Raw genomic sequence first — 20,517 nt, forward strand, 5'->3', positions numbered from 1 at the left:
ATTGATAACAACAAGTGATTTAAATAGATCAAAACAGTAATAAGAACTATCCCAAGACAAGATACCTTTCATTTTTAAAAATCTTAAGCAAACACAAATGCTTTTACAATTACAAATCAGTAAGCTAGGACTTCACATCAGTGTTCAAGAGAATTTTTCCCTGAGGAGGGCGGTGTTTGACAGGGTTATGACTGATTATTAGTCTTTGGATAAGTGAAGAGGGCAGTACAGCCCGGTGGAACCAGCAGGGGAGTGTGGAGACAGGTCTGAGGTATGGCAAGCAAATTAGCTTGTCTATGCTAGATGTTCGTTCTGTCAGGATGTTAAGGCAGGCATTCAATGCCCTCTTCACAAAGGTTTTCAGATGGGGCAGTGGGTACACACTGGTAATGGTTAACATGGCAAAGATACAGGAGAGGGACAGACGTTCGGCAAAGACCAGCTATAAAGTCACAGGTATTCAGGTATATAAAGTGACTTCGGTTGGGGTTAGAGAAGGGCACTGGGAGAAAAGATAGAGCAAACTAAGCTATCACTGATGTAATAAATTTGCTATTTCTCTCCTGTGCAACTTGGCTCTCTAGGAAGAAATTTCCATGATTGCTAGGTTCCTAAACTGGCAGTCTGATCTCAGCTGTCCAGATGCCTCCTGCTCATTCTATCTGCGTGCACCCCTCTGTCTTAGCCAGCCTGCTGGACCCCTAGATCCCACCTGTTTGCATTGACCCACTTTGAACTGATTCCCTGGGCTCAGCTTCCTCATCTGGACTTAAAATGGGTGAAGGACTGTCTTCAGTATAAGCTAATCTTTTAGTCAAGACTGTTCTGGTCTATGCCAGCTCCTGCTCCTGGTTTCTCCATATAAATTTCAGAGGCAACATGATATGAACTTGAGACACAGTAAGCTTAGGGGTAACTATTACAGAAAATAAAGACACACAGATGGCTTGAAGTAACAGACAAGATAGGAAAAGTAGTTTAGCAATAGTTGGTACATTTGTATATTTGATATAAAAAAACTTTATTGAGGTGTAATTTACATCCCATAAATTTCACCCATTTTCTGTGCACAATTCAGTGATTTTTAGTAAATTTACCAAATTGTTCAACCAGCACCATAATCCAGTTTTAGGTTATTTGCATCACTCCAATAAGATTCCTTGTAACATTTGCATTCATTCCTGATTGCCTCTTCCACACCAGGAAATCACTAAAGTAGTTTGCCTCTGAAGATTTGCCATTTCTGGACATTTCTTATGAAAGGAACTACACAATACATGGGGTCTGGCATCTGGCTACTTTCGCTTGGAATAATGTTTCTGAAATTTTGATTTTTATACAATTCCCATATTTTAATGATTTTAATGTTTATGATTTTTTATTTTATTTTGAAAATTCCAAATCTAGTAGCTTAATGATCTAACAACACTGCTTCTTTATAAAAATTGTTTTTCCTAATGTTTTATTTATTGTTTGAGAGAGAGAGAGTATGAGCAGGGGAGGGTCAGAGAGAAAGGGAGACAGAGACTCTGAAGCAGGCTCCAGGCTCTGAGCTAGCTGTCAGGACAGAGCCCAACGCGGGGCTCAAACCTGTGAACCACTAGATCATGACCTGAAGCTAATGCTGGACATTCAACCAACTGAGCCACCCAAGTGTCCCACCACTCCACTCTTAGAGAAAGGTAACATATAGTGAATGCACAGGGGGTTTGCACAGGAAGACCTTCAGTCTTTCAATCTCAAAACTGCAGTTGTGAACTAGAAGGAAAGAGGCCCAGCCCAGGGCATGGCACTTCCATATCAGGTTCCTTAGCTCTAGAATATGGTTGGGCTAAATCACTGGTGGTGCTCCACCTTGCTCAGCCTCCATTCTCCTTGCCCACACAGTAACACCTCTTCTTGCATCAGAAAGAGAATGGGGAGGAGAAGCAGTTATAAAGAGCCCCTACCAGGTAGAAAATCACCAGACTAGGTGATTTCTCAGATTCCTTTCAGCTCTTGTTTTATGAATCTCAAGTCTGAAAGGAACTTTCCCCACATCCATTAAGTTCCCAGGTTTCTCTGTGGAATGAAGCTTTAATGTATGCTGAGGCCTGAACTATACTAGTGGGTTTTCCTAGTTTCAGCAGATTCAAAGACTCACTCTAGTACACATTCTCTGATGTACAAAATGGGTGGGAAATCTGTCAAAGGCATTTCCAAGTCCATTACATTCCCAGGGTTTCTAACTAGTAGGGTGAGTTCACTGAAGTTTATACAGGAAAGAGGTTTGGCTAAAGGCACTCCCACATTCACCATTTCCATAGTGTTTTTCTCAAGAATGAATTCTCTGATTCTTTTTAAGAGATGAGCTCTGACAGGTCTTCCCACAGTTAATGTTTCATGGGGCTTCCCTTTTAATGTGTTCTTGGTGCTTAGTAAAGGAAGACATATTACAGATGGCTTTTACCACACTTGTAGTTGCTCTCCAGTAGGAGTTACCTGATAATTATTTACTTACTGGTTGGTTGGTTGATTGATTGACTGATTGATTGAAAAATATGTGTGACCAAAAGCTGTGCCATATTCATTGCATTGGTAAGGCTTCTTGCCAGTAGAAACTGTCTGATGTTGAATAATGTGTATCCTCTGACAAAAGCCTTTCCGAATCCATCACATGTATGGTTTCTCACTAGTATGGATTCTCTGCTGTTTGATAAGGGGCAAGGTGTGACTCAAAGCCCACCTTCTCTCTTGACATTGATAGAGCTTCTCTTTAGCATGTACTGTCTGATGTTAAATGTCTTCCAACCAAGTCTTCGCACATACATTACACTTACAGGAGCTCTCTCCAATGTGTGTAATGTGAACCATGTGTGTACTCCAGCTGAAAGCCTTGCTGTGTTCACTGAATTCATACAGCTTTTTTTCCAGCATGACTTTTCTGATGCTTAATAAGGGACGCAGTATGAGCAAAGGCTTTCCCACATTCATTACATTTGTAGGGTTTCTCTCCAGTATGAAATCTATAATGTTGAGTGAGAGATGAACTCTGGCTGAAGGCTCTTCCACATTTATTACATTTGTAAGGTTTCTCTCCAGTATGAAATCTATAATGTACAATGAGAGATGAACTCTGGCTGAAGGTTCTCCCACATTCCCTGCATTCATAGGGCTTTTCTCCAGTATGAGTTCTCTGATGTTTAATAAGGGATGAAGTGTGACCAAAGGCTCTTCCACACTCATTACATTTGTAGGGTTTCTCTCCAGTATGAAATCTATAATGTAGAACAAGAGATGAACTCTGGCTGAAGGCTCTCCCACATTCGCTGCATTCATAGGGCTTTTCTCCAGTATGAGTCCTCTGATGTTTAATAAGGGATGAAATATGACCAAAGGCTCTCCCACATTCACTGCATTCATAGGGCTTTTCTCCAGTGTGACATCTCTGATGGCGCCTAAGTTCTGACTGGAAATGGAAAGACTTCCCACATTCATTACATTTACAAGGTTTCTTCCCTGGATGGGTTCTCTGGGAGTTATTTCTTCCTGAAGTCTGTCTGACTTCTGTGTCAGATTTATAGGATCCTTCTCCTATGGGAACATTATGTTGGTTAAAAAGGACTGATCCTAAGTCTAAACTTCTCCCCAGTTCAGTCCATTCGTGATCTATCCTAAGGGTGGTAGTGGATTTGTGAGTGATTGACATTTCTTTCGGATGTGTCTCCTGTTTCTTTGGATGTGTCTCTAACTGGTCATCACAACCACAGGTTCCTTTCCGTTTGCAGAAGCAGAGTTCATCTCTGATATGTTTTTCCATTGATGCTACCTGGAATAATTCCTCTTTGGAAATTTCCTGATACAGCATTGATTCCTTGGTTTTAGGCCTTTTCTCCCAGTCTAGATGGGGGGAAAAAAAGATATTCTTTTATTAACTGTTCCATGGGCCAAGAGGCAGTAAAGTCCTATAATGGATGTAAGGTAATGAAGCTTTAAAATAATATCTGAAGCAGACATCCTCTCCTTTGCTATCCCGCCCACTGCTTCCTTGCAGCGTATTCAATAAATTTCTGTCTCCTTTGTTCTGCCTCAGATGAATTCTTTCACTCAAAATAATAATAACAACAATAATATCTGAGATGTGTACAGTTTCTTTCAAGAATGGTGTATGTCTGACGTTTTGGAGTTATCAAGAATAAGTGATAAGCAGGTGAATGGAGATTAGGAAAACCTGAAAAAATGGTGTTTGGATTGCAGTACACAAGGGAAGTCCAAAGATCGTAGAGATGAGAAGAGGGTAGGAAGATGCCCTCACAAGGTCTCCTTAGCACCTCAGTATTATATTACTATATATAATTGTGATAGGCAGAATAATTCTCCTTTGCAGACATCCATACCCTAATCCCAAGAACTTGTAAATATGTGCCTTACATAGCACAATGAAAAAAAATGCCTTACATGGCAAAAGGACTTTGCAGATGTGATTAAGGGCCCAGACCTTTAGATGAGATTATCCTGAATTACTCAGATGGGCCCAGTCTAATCACCTACATCCTTAAAATCAGAGAACATCTCCTGGCTGGGTCAGAGAGATGTGGTGAGAGGGACTCAGCCCACCATTTCTGGCTTTGATGGTGGACAAAATGGACCAAGAACCAAGGAATGTAGCACCCTCTAGAAGCTGTAAACATTCCTCAGTTTACAGCCAGCAAGAAAACTAGGACCTCAGTTTCACAACTGCAAGAAATTGGTTATGCCAACAACTCAGATAACCAGAAAACAGATTCTACCCTAGCCACTCCAGAAAGGAACACCTCTGCTGACATCTTGTGTGAGACCCATGCCAGACTTCTGACCTATGAACTAGTAATTAATAAACTTGTGTTGTTTAAAGTCTTTAAGTTTGTGGTAATTTGTTCCAGCAACAATAGAAAACTAGTAAAATAACAGTGTCTGAAGTGTTTTAAGAGGTAAATGACTAGTGATGCCCGTGCTCCCAGAGGCTAGATTCTGACTCAATGGGTCTTGTGTGACCCCTGGGAATCTGGATGTTTAAACAAACTCCCTGAGAGATTCTGAAACAGAGCCATATTTGTAGAGCACTGTAAACAGACAGATATTTATCTTGAGACTAGATCCAGATATCAGACCCTTGCTCTCATTTGGAAAAGAATAAGAAAGGGGCTCCTGGGTGGCTCAGTAAGTTAATCATACAACTCTTGATTTTGGCTCAGGTCATGATCTCATGGAAGATCAAGCCCCACATCAGGCTCTGTGCTGATAGCAGGGAACCTGCTTGGGATTCTCTCTCCCTCCCTCTCTCTCTCTGCCCCTCCCCAACTTGCACACGTGCAAAATAAATAAACTTGCACTCTCTCTCAAAATAAATAAGCTTTTTAAAAAAAAGATGAAGACTAATATAGCAGAGATCAGCAACTTCCCTCTCTGTCCTCTATCCTAGGCTCCTATGAGCCCCAGTCTGTGCTCTTGGGATTTGAGCACTTCTTTCCTGAGCTTTAGCTCTGACCCAGGGCTATGATTCTGCCTCAAGAGATGGACACCGGTACAGACTGTCCCCTTCCTCCGGTGTGCTTGGGCTACACATGGGAAGTAGAAGAGCTCTGGGTCTAGAATTCTGCTCCAAGAGGTGAGGCCTATCAGGTACTCTTAAGTCACCTCGGAATACATGGTCTTAAAGAGATGACATCAACAGGTGGCAAGGAGTAGTCTCTGTTTCTGGAACCACCTCTGTTGAAGCTCAGTTTAATCAAGCTTGAGGTGTCCTCAGCTTGATCTTCTTGACACCATCCATCTGCCCTTGCCTGTAACCCCCTAATTTCTAGGCCACTCAAACGTTCTGTTTGGTCTCTTAGTAACTCTCTTAACCCTGCTGATATGAGATAGCCTGGCCATTTACAACTGTTGCCCCTTAGAGTCCATCCAACATTGATCATGTGACATCTAGTAATGTCAAGTGGCACTAAGAATTCAGAAGGGGCAGGCAGAGATGGGTACCAAAGGAAGCTTAATGCTAGAGAAGAAAATGAACATCTCTTCTCCTGATACCAGAGGTAATTACAAAAGCCTATGAGTATTCAAATACTGTAGGGGAGCGTGGGTAGCTCAGGCAACTAAGTGTCCAACTTCAGCTCAGGTCATGATCTCATAGCTCATGAGTTCAAGCCCCATGCTGGGGTTTGTGCTGACTGTCATGGAGTCTCAGATTTTGTGTCTCTGTCTCTCTCTGCCCCTTCTCTGCTTGCACTCTGTCTCTCAAAAATAAACATTAAACAATTTTTTCAAAATACTGTAGTGGGTGCAAGGCTTCTGATAAATAGCCTCACCCTCTCAAAGGCTAGCTCCCTAACCAAGGTTTCAGGGCAACTTCCTACCTAGGGCTGGTCCTTACCTGTGATGCTGCTTAGGCCTCACTCACTCACCTGTTGAGATTTCTCCCTCTACCACACAGGGCTCTTCTCCTTCCTCCAACTGGCAGATCACATATGGTTTAGATACTGGAAGCCCTAATGGTAGAGAAAGAAAAAGATCATGACTGTGTATGTTAGGGGCTGAGGCTTTAGCCCTAGATCTTTCTGGGGGAGAAATATTGTATGTGTGGAGAACCTACAAAGAATAGGCACTATAAAATATCAGGAGCAGAATCCTGAAATTTCTTGTTACAGTTTCATAGGGAGCAAGACTTTTCCTAAGAATGAAAAATATGTGTCTGATTCCAGAACCCCAGGGCAAAACTCAGCCAACAGGCCTAGAAACCCCAAGCTTTTAAACAATAATGAAATAAAGATGGCAGGCCTAATAGGCAGCCTTTAGGCTTTGGAGGAGCTGAGCTCACCCAGAGAGGCCAAGTTCTTGAAGTTCTCCAGCATCACTTCCCTGTACAGGTCCTTCTGAGAGGGATCCAGCTGCCCCCATTCCCACTGGGTGAATTCCACAGCCACATCCTTGAATGTCATCAGATCCTGAAACACAGAATACACTCCTGTATCCTTAGGAGCATACTCACAGCCCCAGGGAGAAGAGTGGATGGGTGTCTGAGTAGAACCTTAGGATGCAGAAGGGATTCCAAGAGTTCCTAGCTTATCTCAATGCCTAGTTTGGGGTTTGTCATCTCAAAAATAATGTAAGCTGCTTCAGGAAATGTATCTTCCTTACTACTTGGAAGTATTAAGTGCCCGCTTTTGTCAAAACTCTTGTCACACTGCTTAGAAATATAAGCAGCATCCCAAGAGAATCAGCCCTACAGAATCTGCTTAGGAAGGGAGAGAAATGTAATCCATTTCATCTCATTAAACTGAGATTTTACTGTCAATTTACTTACACTTAATTAGAATCAGCTAGAAGTAACAGGCTATATGCATTGCATTATCAAAAGCACTAGTATCAATAGTCTTCTAACTATCTTTGAAACTTGTGACTTATGATTTTAATGACAATTTTTACTAAGTCCAAATCAAATAATTGGGGATTTATAATAATCTATCCCCACCCCACCCCAGGCCAGCACTCAGTTCAGCGATAGTGTACCAAGTAGTCTTATAATGAATCATTAAGTCTTTTATGAGTTTGATTACCATGAATCCTCTCCCCCACAACCTAATCATTTTTCAATTCCTCCTTACTCAATTCCTGAATATGCAAAATTGACAGTGAGACCCTGGATCCCAGGTCCCCACAAGGGACAAACAGTTTGTGAGTCCCAACCAGAAGCATCCTGTCACCCTCTATAACAGCAATTAGATCACTTCCCATTTGACTTAATTGACTTACATTGTACAATAATCCATATACTATGAACTAAAATGCAGACAAATGCAGTATAAACTGTTACTTTTCCCAAAATATGTTTAGAAGTCAAATCCTACTTAAACATTGATTCCATAGAGCAAGTCAAAGTAAAAATTTTACATTAACGTAAAAGTCAGTTCAAAATAATCAGATATGGAAAACTCACTTCTAATAACCCCTTGTGATAGAGTATATTATTTGTTCAAAATATTCACTGGCTCTCCCTACAGGATTGAATTTCCTGTCCCACTGACCTAGATGGAGTCCAATATCTGCTTTCACAAATAGAATGTGAAACATATAATGCAGGCAAAAAAATAAACCCTCAATGTAGAAGTCTTTGAAGTTTTGCTGTTTTTATTATAGCATAACTAGCCTAAACTGACTCATTAAAAAAAAAAAAAACTAGTACGTAAAGTAGGGTTCTGCCCTCACAAAAGCCTAAAATATGTGACTCTGACTCAGGGACAGAAAGTAAAGAAACTCGTTGATGCTACGGCAACCCATGTAATTTGGTGGTGAACTGTGTGCTAAAACAGTTGTCTGTGATAACTGGAAAGATGAACAATGTAAGAATGACTTTGTGGTGTTATGAGAAGAGGCTGGAACATCAGTAGTGTGAGGTGGTTGTTACTGGCAGAAGTTGACAAAATATCTCGAGAAAAAGAAATGAGCTCAAGAGTTGGCCAGTTTGCTGGAGCGCCAGGGTGGCTCAGTCAGTTAAGCCTCCAGCTTCGGCTCAGGTCATGATCTCGTGGTTTGTGGGTTCGAGCCCCACGTCAGGCTCTGTGCTGACAGCTAGCTCAGAGCCTGGAGCCTGCTTCAGATTCTGTGTCTCCCTCTCTCTCTGACCCTCCCCTGCTCACGCTGTCTCTCTCTCTTTCTCAAAAATAAATACCTTAAAAAATTTTTTTAAAGAGTTGGCCAGTTTGCAAAATAAAAATGGAAGGCAAAAGAAAGTATCCAGACATCCTATACTTACAGAGCTGGAGATTTAACCAATTCTTGTTCCCATTTGGTCAAAGACAATATAGATAAGGCTTTTACATGACAAACTCAACCTAACAGAAGGACCAAAACTCCAGTGTGGTAGTCAAACCTTTTGTTTAAACCTCTGAAAATTTCAGATGGCTCCCAGTAAATCCTTTCAGGGCAGCTGAATTGCTTAGTGACTAAAAGAATGGCTTTCTCAAGAAAAATCCCAAAAGTTCCACGAAAAAGAACTGTGGGTAAAATTGCTGACATGTGGAAGTGACAGAAAACAAATACATAAAAAGCTGATTACATTTTCAAGAGTTACACTGAATGTTCATGACTCGAAAACATCCTTGGGCCATCAACTTACTCAGGTAGGATGGAAAAGTTGCTTAGCCCTCAAGTGAGTTTATCCTCCAGTATCACTTCATACGTGACCAAGGAGGATACTGCAAAAGGAACTTGGGGGCAGAGTCAAGAGCTAAGGAGAACACTGCCTGAGGAGCTCCACCCAGCTAGCAGAACGAGGGAGCACCAAAAAGACTTCCAGTCCCAAGGCCAGTGTCTTTCACCAAGTCTGCCCAGTGGAACTTCATAGCTGCTACAGACCTGAGACTGCTGGGCTCCTCCCAGACTCCCCCTTTCTGAACTCTTAATTGTGGTTAGCCTGTGGTTATCCTGTCTGCATGACTCCACTGTATGTTGGATATATGGATTCAGACAATGTGTCCTTTTACTTCATAGGTTCAAAGGTCTCCAGATCCGGAGGAGAAACAGCCAGATCTGATGTTGAGGCCGTCACACTATCCAAGACTTTGATCTTGATGCTCCTACTAGATAGCTAAATAGAGGTTTGGAGTTCTCTCTCTTGGGGAGAGATTGTGTGTGGAGGGAGGGAAGTGAATACTTGTGACTAAGAAAACAGACAGTGGCAGACTGATTATTTGTTCAGAATATTCACTGCCCCTCCCCTGGTGCCCCTCACTATGGAAGGCTTATTAATGCTTCCAGCCTCACTGACATTAGGCTTAGCCACATGACTTGTTTCAGCCAATGAGCTGTAAGCAGAAGCCAGAAGAACTACCCCCTGGTTCTGACACTGCACTTTTCCCTGCCACATAACAACATATTCCAGAGCAGAGTTGATCTTTCTACATGAATCTCAGAGCAAAGAGGGTGTGGAGCAGTCAGACCTGGCCCGCTACTGATACATAACATAAAGAAGAAATACACCTTTGTTACTATGAGCCATTGAGACCTCCAGGCCATTGTTCCTAGAACATACCTAGATTAAGCACTCTGATATACCTCTGAATGGTGTACAATAAGGCCAAAGAGATTTAAACTTTATTTATTATTCTACTAGTTATCTGTGAGAATCCTCTATTGGCAAGGGTTTCCCACACCGGCTAGAAAATTAAATACAAATGTCTATCATTAAGCTACAATACATGAAACTACCATCTTGGATGCTAGGAAACGATGCAGCCTGGCATCCACAGCCTTCCACTTGATTCTCTCTGCACATCCAGCCTACTACAGCCAAACCTGAATCCAATTCTAGAGTCAGTCACCATCACTCCGCTTACCCCCATCACAACTGAAGCTGACTAGGAATTACCATTTGCCAGAAGACTCCAGCAACGATAGGAGGTAGTTGCTTATTGAGTGCTTAAGACACTCAATAAGAGTAGACAACCTGGATCTGGAATTAGGATCCCTTCCTTATGCACTAGATAACCATGAACAAGTTACTTTATCCCTCTTGCTTTTCTCAGTTACCTCTCTGTGTACCTCAGTTGCCATTCTTCAGAATAAGAATGTTTGAAAGATGAAATGAGTTAGTGGAAGTAAATTGTGTAGAACAGTTCCTGATACATATTTGGTTCTCAGTACATAGTGGCTATTACTATTTTTACCAGTATCATTAACATGATTACCATTCTCAATTCACAATTGGCAAACCCAATGCATAGAGAAGTTAGATGAGTGTTCCCGCCTGGAGTTAAGTCTATCTTCTCACTAATCCAGGAAGATAACATCTGAACAGGGACATAGCCTCAAATGGCCTCCCCACCTGTCCCTACCTTCAGAACATCCTTGTCCCCTTCTCTCCATGAGCCCTCCCCAACCTCGCCAGCACAGACTGATTCTCCTTTTATTAAACCTTGATGGAAAGGCCGATCTGTGCCACTTCCATCTGTCATCAAACCATGCACAACCTTACTGTGACTGGGGCTGCATCCTGGGTACCAGAGTCCTCCCTTCTCAGTGGTAGTGCCACTCCTTCAAGACCAGGCTCTCTCACATTACCTGGTACTCACTGCAGAGCTCTTGACAGAAATAAACCAAAGGATCTGTGTGAGCACATACTGAACGGCAAGGAGAGGGCCCTAGACAGGGACAGGGAGGGAAGCATCCACCTTGATGGGTTCAGCCACCTGCAGAGCAGGAATTGGGGTCAGTTCCCTTCCACGAACAAAGAGGCTCCAGAGAAAAGGAGGCAAATACACCACAGTTCAGTCATTTGAGGAATCATGAAGAAAACCCCAACTCACCTGGGGCCTGGCTTTCAGGAATAAATTGGCTGTTCCCTTTTCTCCCGGGTATCTCTCTGGAGAAAGAGCAGGGTCCTGAGAAGGGAGAACTAGGAAGGTAAAAGGAGCCATAAGGAAGACTAACCCTTATGTCCTTTGCAGCTCTCAGACTCCCCAAGCTGGAGATCCCTTAAGAGTCACTGTGTCACCCTAGTGATTCTGGGGACAGAGCTGGGTCAAAGGAAGCTGAGGGGCAGCCTCTAGCTATCCTACAGGAGAGCTCTCTTCCCTCTCTCCTGTCCAAAGGCCACAGCAGGCTTCAGGTAACTGAAGTCTCACCAAATTTTGGCCGCTCCACTGGGGAGTTACTTACTGGGCAGCTAATATATAGGTCCTCTACTAGACATTTAAAAAATATAAACATGGAGAAGACTTGCAAGGAACTTTAAATATAGCCTGTGGTATAAGGTTAAGAATACATAACAAGGCCCAGGGCAAGGCCTAGAGGGATATTCACTCTAAGGAAAGAAGTTACACCTTTCCTCTCATCCTTGGAAACCCAGCTTACAGGTCAGTTCTTCCTGAGACGTTTCCAAGCACAGGTTTCTGCAAGCATACTTTGCAAAACCCACTGTAACAGGGTTTTATATCATACTATTTTTAAAGGCTGAAAACAAACAAAAAACTAGCCGCAACCATGCCAGAGATGTGATCATAGCATAAAAGTGGTGGGCAGCATAGTACACACAGCAAGGCCAGCACATCGCAAACTTTGTGTGTAGAGATTCCAGAGGATCTTGCCAAACAGACTCTGATTCTGTGGATGTGGGGTAGGGGTTGAGAGTCTGAATTTCTAAAGAGTGAGATGATTCCTGTGCTATAGTCTACAAAACACAAGACATAAATCTCTGGTAGTCCCAGAGATTTGGCCAAGTTCTGTCATTGGCCAGTCGTGTGACCTTGAGCATGTATGCTGAAGAATGAAAAGTTAAATGTCCACTTGGTGAAGGACAAGAGAGTTCAAACATAGAAAGAAATGGCTTAAAAACTCGGGTCACCTGGATTGCCTTGTCCCCAACACTAGTGAAGAAGTGTCTACAGGAAGTACCCCCCCCCCATGTGCAATGCTAATCTCATACACAGTTGAGCCAGAACGCCTGGAGGAATCTTATTACTTAATGAAGCAAGAGAGGAAATGGTGACAAGCTCTAAACGGCCCCACTGCCCTCTGATCTCTGGCCAAGTCCACTCCTTCATAGGTTTGCTTATGGTTTACCCTCCCCCTCCCGCACAGGAGAGCCCTCCCAGCTCTCTGGCTTTTGGGAAGTCTAACGCGGCCGTCCCCTCCACCTCTGCCATGGTGTCTGGATACTAAGGCTTCACGCTCCTGGGCCTGGATGATTAGTAAATGCCACAGGGTTCCGTGGCTTCCTCGACCTCTTGCTAGGGTCGTCCTCCCCCTTGGCCCGCTACTAAATCCCCAGAAGGGCTTCTGGCCCTCTCCACCCTCGAGAGCCAAACCTGATGCTGTGAAGTCCATAGCTGGGGCTAAGAGGCGACGTCCTTCACTAGGTCCAAATGTCTGTCCTGCAGCCGCAACCTTGCGGTCCTCCCTTACAGCTCAGGGAGCAGGGACCGAGCTAGGTGACATCGGGCATTCCCACTCCGCGCAGTGCCGCCCAGGCGACCCGCAAGGCCCAGAGCAGGGCAGTCAAACCCAGACTCCCGTCCGGGCGCGTAGCGCAGCTGCCCGGGGTAGTGGGGTTCCCCCCGCTTTCAGGCGAGCTCTCGGATCCCTCACGAGCCGGGCCTCGGCCCACTGGCTTCGCTCCGCCGCCTAGCTCCTCGGGATCAGACTGTGGAACCCAGTTCCAACGCAGACCCACACCCGTGATGACTACCACACCACCAGGAGATACGACCGACCGTAGGCACACCTGCCACCTCGGTACCCAGTGCGCCCCCGCGGCCCTGAGCTAGCAGGGATTCGAAGAAGAGCCTCACGGGGACACGGGACTGGCCCTGCAACTCGGTCTCCTAGCTCCAGGCCCCCACAGCCCCTCGCAGACGGGCAGGAGGAGGGGCACCTCCAATTCTGTCACGGGCTGGGGCGCAGGACTCGGAACCTGCCAGCGCCCCCTACGTCCCCGAACCCACAAAGAGTAATCCCCACCCCTTCCCTGGCACCTCCTCCAAGATCAGTCCCGAGCCTGCGCAAACGGGCCGCCGCGCGAGGATCAATCGATCCTGCGTGTGGGGCGGGTCCTCCGGGCGGGGAGAGCGGCGCCTGCGCCCTGGTGGCCGGAGCAGGCTTGGGTGGGCGTTACTGTCGTCTCATGGTATCTTGTCTGTGCCTCACTGAAGTCAGTAGAGGGTTTCCCCTTGTTCCCACGGCCGGCTGTAACCTAGGAGCAACTTCGATCTTAGGCTCCAACCAGAAGCCACCATTCCTTTTTGTTAAAAAGAGAAGCGTGGGTCCTACCCTGAAACTGCCGAATAAGGATTTCCAGCTGGCTCTCTGGGTACATTTCTTACCGGGTGCCCAGGAGATACTGATGGCTCGCTGTTAGTGCCTGACTGCTATTCTACAGGCCATCGCTTGTCTCTGCCTTTCTCCCACTGCCCCGAAGTTTTGAATTCAGTGAAGGGTCAATGAAGAAAGGACTAAGGACTCCTTCCTGCTCCAGAAAGAGTATCATTTAGGACCTAAAAGAAATGTAGAATCGGCATGAATATTTAAAATGATGGCTGAGGGCACCTGGGTGGCTCAGTCCCTTAAGCATCAGATTTCAGCTCAAGTCAAGATCTCCCTGTCTGTGAGTTGGAACCCCACCTCCCGCTGTCTGTTGCCTCTCAAAAAAAAAAAAAAAAAAAAAAAAAAAATTTAAACACACACACAAAAAAAAAACTTAAGAGAAAATGTCTTTAAAAAAAAATAATAAAACGATGGCTCTCAGAAGGCAGCCCTCAGCCAGAGAGGGGGCTTGTGAGGACTGAGAGTGGGTTTATAGGCTCTATCTAGGGGTTCAGGGACAACCCATTAAATCAGGGCAAAACCCGCCATTTTCCCGTCTTGCTTTTTCAATCTCTGTGTCACTATTTGCTGGCCCTTGGGGCAGCACACATGGCCAGGATAGCACAGCAAGTGCCCAACAAGCAAGCCCTCTTCCTCCTAGAAGAGGAGGAACGTGGCTGGCCCAGGAGTTTCTGTTCTCTTCTGTGCTCTGGAACCTAATTTGTCCAAATTAGGGAAAAATGTCATCTCATTGGTGGCTCCGCATAACTAGATAGAAATGCAACTGCTTCAGATTAACTTGGATGCTGCCTGTCCCTGATGTGGCTTTTGGCATTGGCCTGCCACAGTGTCTGAAATTTCAGTCCTCTTAAATTTGGGACAGAGCTTGATCCAGAGGACTACATTACAATGTGCATTTGTTACCTAGGAGAGTTAACAGTTTAACAAGGATGTCCCCTCTTCCAGAGTGCTCTGATGTGCCACTTGATATCAAGTAATGTTAGGGTAGCTCTGGTTCCTAGCAACCTTGGTAAGTTTGTGCATCACCCCTCAACATTTCCTTTTACTGCCTCTTTGTAGTCAAACATTTCTCCCATTCCAGCCCATTGTGACCACTGTTCTGTCCTGTCCCTATAGTTTTGCCTTTTCCAGAGTGTCATATAAACAGGATTATATAGTAGGTAACCTTTTGAGAGTGGCTTCTGTCACTCAGCATTAAGCCCTTAAGATCCATCTGTGTTGTCATGGAGACTAATAATTCATTCCTTTGTACTCTTGGATCCAGCTGTCCAATAAGGAAAGCTGTCTTAAGGAGCTACAGTACAGCACATCCATTTACATCCTATTTACCAGGACACTTGACAATACCTAGCTGTGAGAAATGTATTAAACATGTGCCTGGCTAAAATTCTATTACCATGGAAGATAGAAAAAATAATGGATAACATCAGATTTTAGGAACAGCATTGACAAACTATAGTTTACCAGAGGAAGAGCAGATAACAAGAGCATCTCTACATCAAATTAGCGTGAAGGAGGTGGCTTACCCTATTTTAAGATCTAATTACAAAAAACAAAAATGTGAAAGGTGCTTTTGTAAGGCAGAACTGAAGCACAGAATTTTAAAAAATATTTTATTTTTTAAAATTGTTTATTCTTGAGAGAGGGAGAGTTTGAGTGGGGGAGGGGCAGAGAGGGAGACAGAGAGAACAGAGCCCAGTGTGGGGCTCTAACTCATGAGCAATAAACTCATGACCTGAGCTGAAACCAAGAATTGGATGCTTAACCAACTGAGCCACACAGGTGCCCCTAAGATTTTATTTTTAAGTAATCTCTACATCTAACATGGAGCTAGAACTCACAACCCTGAGATAGAGTCACATGCTCTACCAACTGAGCCTGCCAGGTCCCCAAAAGCACAGAATTTTCTACAGGTCCTTCTTGTGGTCAAACATTTATCATCACACAACATCCAACTTTCCTGGATTGGGAGTCCATGGTAAAAACAGAAACATGTTCACAATTAGGGCTTGGGTATCTACAGTCATGGAGGGTGGACTAAAGATACCCCAATGGTGGCCACTTTGAGAAAAGGTATTACAAAAACAAAAACATAGAAGTAAAAAGCTATTCCAATCTGGTATCAGACCTGGGTATTGGAAGTAAAGGTGGCTTTTCAGGTACAGTGTGAAATTGTGCTTGTATATTTCTTTTTCACCCCATCACCCAGCTTCTGATGCTACACATGCACTCCAGGAAAGAAAGTTGGTAGTAGAAAATAGACAATATTACTACTAAGTAGTCAAACCTCTTTGCTAGGGGACCAACCATTCCTTCCTCGATAGACTGAGTGGAAAAACTGAAAATACCACTAAGGACCTATGCTATTCCTCTAAAGTAACACCTCTAAAAAGCCCCCATGATATAAAGAGATGATGCTTTCTTCTGTAAGAGGTAGGTAGGCAGGCAGGTATGAAAAAAGATAGTTTGATTAATAGATATTGGAAGATGTAGATCTGGACACAGAATACTAGGTAGCAGAAGCTAAGAAGAGATACTCAGAGAAATAAACCAAAAAGCGTCCAAGAAGAGGGGTCTTGGAACTGCAAGAAGTGACCAGGAGGAGCAAAGATTGCTGGTAGAAGCAACTTCAGGAAGCAATACAAACAATCAGATCTGCGAGGGAGAGCAAAAGTGTCGGTTGAAATAGGTACACTACAAAGCTACCAGCCAGTCCCTAATTAATTGTTGAACCATGTCTTCATTCTACATTCCAACCGCACCCCTACTTCTCAGAGAGAAACACCCATAAGAGAGGGAAGGTCAAAATCCTTTCTGGTAGTTTTTTTCTTAAGTTTATTTATATATGTTTAGGGAGAGAGAGAGAGAGAGAGAGAGACCACACGAGCAGGAGAGAGACAGAGAGAAAGAGAGTGAATCCCAAGCAATCTCCATGCTGTCAGCGTGGGCTCTGTGAGCCCTGTGAGCCCCAGCGTGAACCAATGCAGGGCTCAATCCCACAAACTATGAGACTGTGACCTGAGCCAAAATCAAGAGTTGGACTTAGCAAGTTAGCCACCCAGGCACCCCAGCAGGTTTGTTTTTAATGGCCACAGATTCTTTCATATACCTCCCTTTGAGAAGTGGGCTGTATGGTGCCTCCTCTTGACACTGGGCGAGCTTATAACAGCTTCAATCAATAGTGTACAATAAAAATGACACTATTGATTTTCAGAGGTAGCTCATATAAGGCCATGTGGCTTCTATTTTGCTCACTGGGACACTCTCTTGGAGTCCTGAGCTGCTGTATACCTGGACTGATTACTCTGAAACTACCTACTGTGATAGTTCAAGGACAAAGAGAGGCTACAAGTAGAAATTCTGGCCCTTAGCCCCAGGGAGCCCAGCCACAGGTGCCAGCTCAGGTAGCAGACTAGTGGAGAAGCCATTTGAGTCCTTCCATCTGAGAGTCCAGAAATCATGAAATGGTAAAGCAGAAGCAAGCCATTGCCACAGTGCCCTGTCCAAATTCCTCTCCCACACAATATATTAGCATGATACAGAGGTTTAAGCTACTAAGTTTGGAGTTGTTTGTTACACAGCAGCAGGTAGCCATAACATCCTAAAGTTTGTCAGAGCTCAGAGTTAGGGGGCCTAGTGGACATCTGTCTTACTCTAGACAAGATGAGTAAGTATTTGTTTCTTGGTTGTTCAGCATCCATACACGCTGGGAGCCACGTTGGCCTTGCTGGGTGACACAGTCACAGCAAGGAAATGGCAGACGTTTTCGCAGCTCCTGCTATGAAGCAAAACTGGTATCTCCTTCTACTACTGACTCATATTGGAAATGGGACTGCTGTTATTGATTAGGCCTCACAATGTTCCAAGTCAGACTGATATTTTCCACATAGATACCTCATGAGAAGAAGCATATTCCCACCTCTACAAAAAAGAATTTAGACAAAGCACTGAAGATGTTTGTTGAAAGGCTCTTCTAATGAGCCTTAAAAACCCAAGACATAGGTAATAGAGGGGATTAAAGAACACAAGAGTTACTATTAACTCTGGCCCTGAGAAAAAGAGCCTAACTTAGAGATAAGAAACAAACAAGAGCTGGACATAAGTTACTGCACATACCTTTGCTAATTGATGCCATAAATACCTTCCCTCATACTGATATTCATTATGAGGATAGGTAAGAGTAGTTAAAACTTAAACTCATATACAGAGGCTGGCACATCTAGGGCGATTATGGTGCTTACTCCTTCAACATCCAATAACAAGGTTTACTTAATAACCAGTGCAAAAACCTTCCTTTTTTTTTTATAGTTGTTTTTTAAATTTATTTTAGAGAGAGAGAGAGAGAGAGACAGCATGAACAGGGGAGGGTGAGAGAGAAAGGGAGACACAGAATCTGAAGACAGGCTCCAGGCTCTGAGCTAGCTGTCAGCACAGAGCCCGAAACAGGGCTCGAACCCGCAAACCATAAGATCGTGACCTGAGCCGAAGTCGGATGCTTAACCGACTGAGCCACCCAGGTGCCCCAACCTTCTTCCTTTTGTGAGCCAGACCGAATGGCTCCTAGCCTGTGCCTGAATCTTAGCGTCATTGATATAAACAAGTGTGTTTGTTACCTGTATCTCACTGAGAACATCCTGCTATCTTCTTAGTTGTAAGATTTACTACTGGTTTAAACAAATGTGTATTTTATCTGCTTTTCACTGAGAATATCCTGTTAATCCTGTTATCCGCAAAAATTAACTACCCCACTGAAATTAGAGTAGTTCTGCAAAAAAATATCTCTGTAAAACCTGTTTCTGTACACTTTTTAAAGCATCTTATCACTGAGAATTATTTGTAGTAAAAATTCCACTTTTTGATGTCATGTTAACACTTGATCTATAAATAAAGACACAAAAACTGACAGAGCAGAGATGCCTGCCTTCCTGGTGCTCAGAAACTCGAGGCTCTCTCACTACCTTTTGCCGACACCATCCATCCTTTCAGGGCCCCCTGGACCTGCTGGAGCTGGACTCCAGCACATATGTCCTTTCTCTTTTAAGAAAATCAGCTGAAGAATTCTCTTAAACTTTCCAGCAACATGGCAGATTGGACACCCTGAACAACTCCTAACTGAAAACACTAAAAATGCTGAAAAGTTAGAAAACATCTTTATAAACACACTGGCGATCAGGCATGAAAATGAGGAATTTGCAAACTTAAAAAAAAAAATAATGGAGAGCCAGAACACTGAGAAGTGAGCAGCAAACGTGACCTTTACACTGCTAAACCCTAGAGAACTTAACCTTTCACTTTGACAGTCACCTGGGTCAGCAAAGATAGAGATAAAACCTAGGGCCTGCCCAGGGGCGGGGATTTCTAGAAGGAAACTCACCTAGGACTCCAAAATTTCCACTCTTAGCATAAGACCAAGTCAAAACAAACACCACACAGGAAGGAACAGCAAGAAAATATGTCTTGGACATTATGACTTTAATCAAGTCCTAATCTTCAAAGGTCCAAACCCTTACTCCTGTACAAAACCACCCCCCAATCTGGCCCCAAATCATGATTATTAGTCCCTAATACCCACTGGCCACTCATCTTGCTACTAATTCTTCGAACTTTTGTCCTCCAGTCTAGATCTTTACAGGTGCTCTTCTCTCCGCATAGATTGCATTTGTTTTTCTTAATTATTCTTTTTCAAGTGTACAAGTTATAGGAAGCCTTTTCTAACTTTCTCAGCCATAGTTGCTTCCTCCGTGTACTCCCATAGTGTCTAAGAGGTGATATATAGAACATACTGCATTGTATTATACTTGTACAATCTAGGTTTTCCTTTGGACCATGAGTTCAGCTGTGTCTTATTTATATCGGTAACAATGGGTTGTCTAAGCTAGCATTTTAGGTTTTTTTGAGTGAAAGCACAGACTTGTTCCCAAAGTAGGCTGTTACCATATTCTTGTAATCTCCAGTCTTCTCTGAAGCTGTAGCTCAATGGTTCTTAGCTTTACCTGCACATTAGAATCACCTGAAGTTCTTCGTAAACTCTTGCTCCTGAATGGACTCCAGGTATCAATATGTCCAAAGCTTTTCAGGTAATTCCAACACGCAGCCAAAGTTGAGAATCCCTACGACGTCTCCGACTAGGGTCCTTCTATCAGTACCAAGGCAGGCAGGCTGGTGTGAGCTCAAACCGTTGATAGACCGCCCCGGTGCCCAGCTTGTATAGACGTGTATCCTGGGCTCTCCTCCTCCGGCGCAAAAATGTGCTTACTCTGCCTCAGGCCCAGTCTCGTCCTCAGAACCAAATTCTGCATCTCTCCGGCTCAAATTTCAGAGCCAAATCCCTGAAAGTGGACAAGCTGAAGCAGAAACAAGCCTCTTCGAAGCGCCAGGAGACTCGTTCTTGGTCTTCCCGGGCAGTGAAAACCAAGGGTAGGGCTCCTGGAGTCCATTCAGGAGCAAGAGTTTACACACATTTTCTACGGACGGCCCTTCCATCGGAGGACAGAAGAGACGTGACATCAACACAGGCAGTACTTCCAGAGTGACCATAAGCCTCCGTTGCATCCACAACCACTCCCTCTCCCGGCTACAACTCCTGGGTCGCCTAGAACAAGCCCCTTCAGCGCGGCCAGCTTTTCTCAAAAGCACGCGCTTGCGCAGAATTTCATACGTCATATTGAAGCGCGCCTACCGCTG

The 20,517-nt window shown here is 44.0% G+C and overlaps 1 protein-coding gene across 2 annotated transcripts; it reads right to left on the bottom strand.

Annotated features, from left to right (window-relative positions):
• Positions 1–1,607: 1,607 nt before the first annotated feature.
• On the bottom strand, positions 1,608–20,469 carry LOC115290103 (zinc finger protein 514-like). Of its 2 annotated transcripts, XM_029937848.1 has the most exons (5): positions 12,819–12,903; positions 11,319–11,407; positions 6,833–6,959; positions 6,420–6,503; positions 1,608–3,879 (listed from the first exon to the last, which is right to left on the bottom strand). In XM_029937848.1, the coding sequence occupies exons 1-5, from the start codon at positions 12,835–12,837 to the stop codon at positions 2,894–2,896; spliced, it is 1,305 nt and encodes a 434-aa protein (XP_029793708.1). In that variant the 5' UTR covers positions 12,838–12,903; the 3' UTR covers positions 1,608–2,893. The 2 variants fall into 2 exon arrangements, with proteins under 2 accessions (XP_029793708.1, XP_029793709.1); XM_029937849.1 differs by lacking the exons at positions 11,319–11,407; positions 12,819–12,903 and adding an exon at positions 19,768–20,469.
• Positions 20,470–20,517: the final 48 nt, after the last annotated feature.

Source organism: Suricata suricatta, chromosome 4 (genome assembly GCF_006229205.1).
Source record: "Suricata suricatta isolate VVHF042 chromosome 4, meerkat_22Aug2017_6uvM2_HiC, whole genome shotgun sequence".
Lineage (NCBI taxonomy): Eukaryota > Metazoa > Chordata > Mammalia > Carnivora > Herpestidae > Suricata > Suricata suricatta.

Bases quoted from the DNA above. Each gene is read 5' to 3' on its own strand.
- LOC115290103 (XM_029937848.1), bottom strand. The intron at 6,504-6,832 runs GTGAGCTCAGCT...CTCTACCATTAG, and splicing joins CAAGAACTTGGCCTCTCTGG to GGCTTCCAGTATCTAAACCA. The intron at 3,880-6,419 runs GTGAGTGAGTGA...CCCCCCATCTAG, and splicing joins AGAGGGAGAAATCTCAACAG to ACTGGGAGAAAAGGCCTAAA.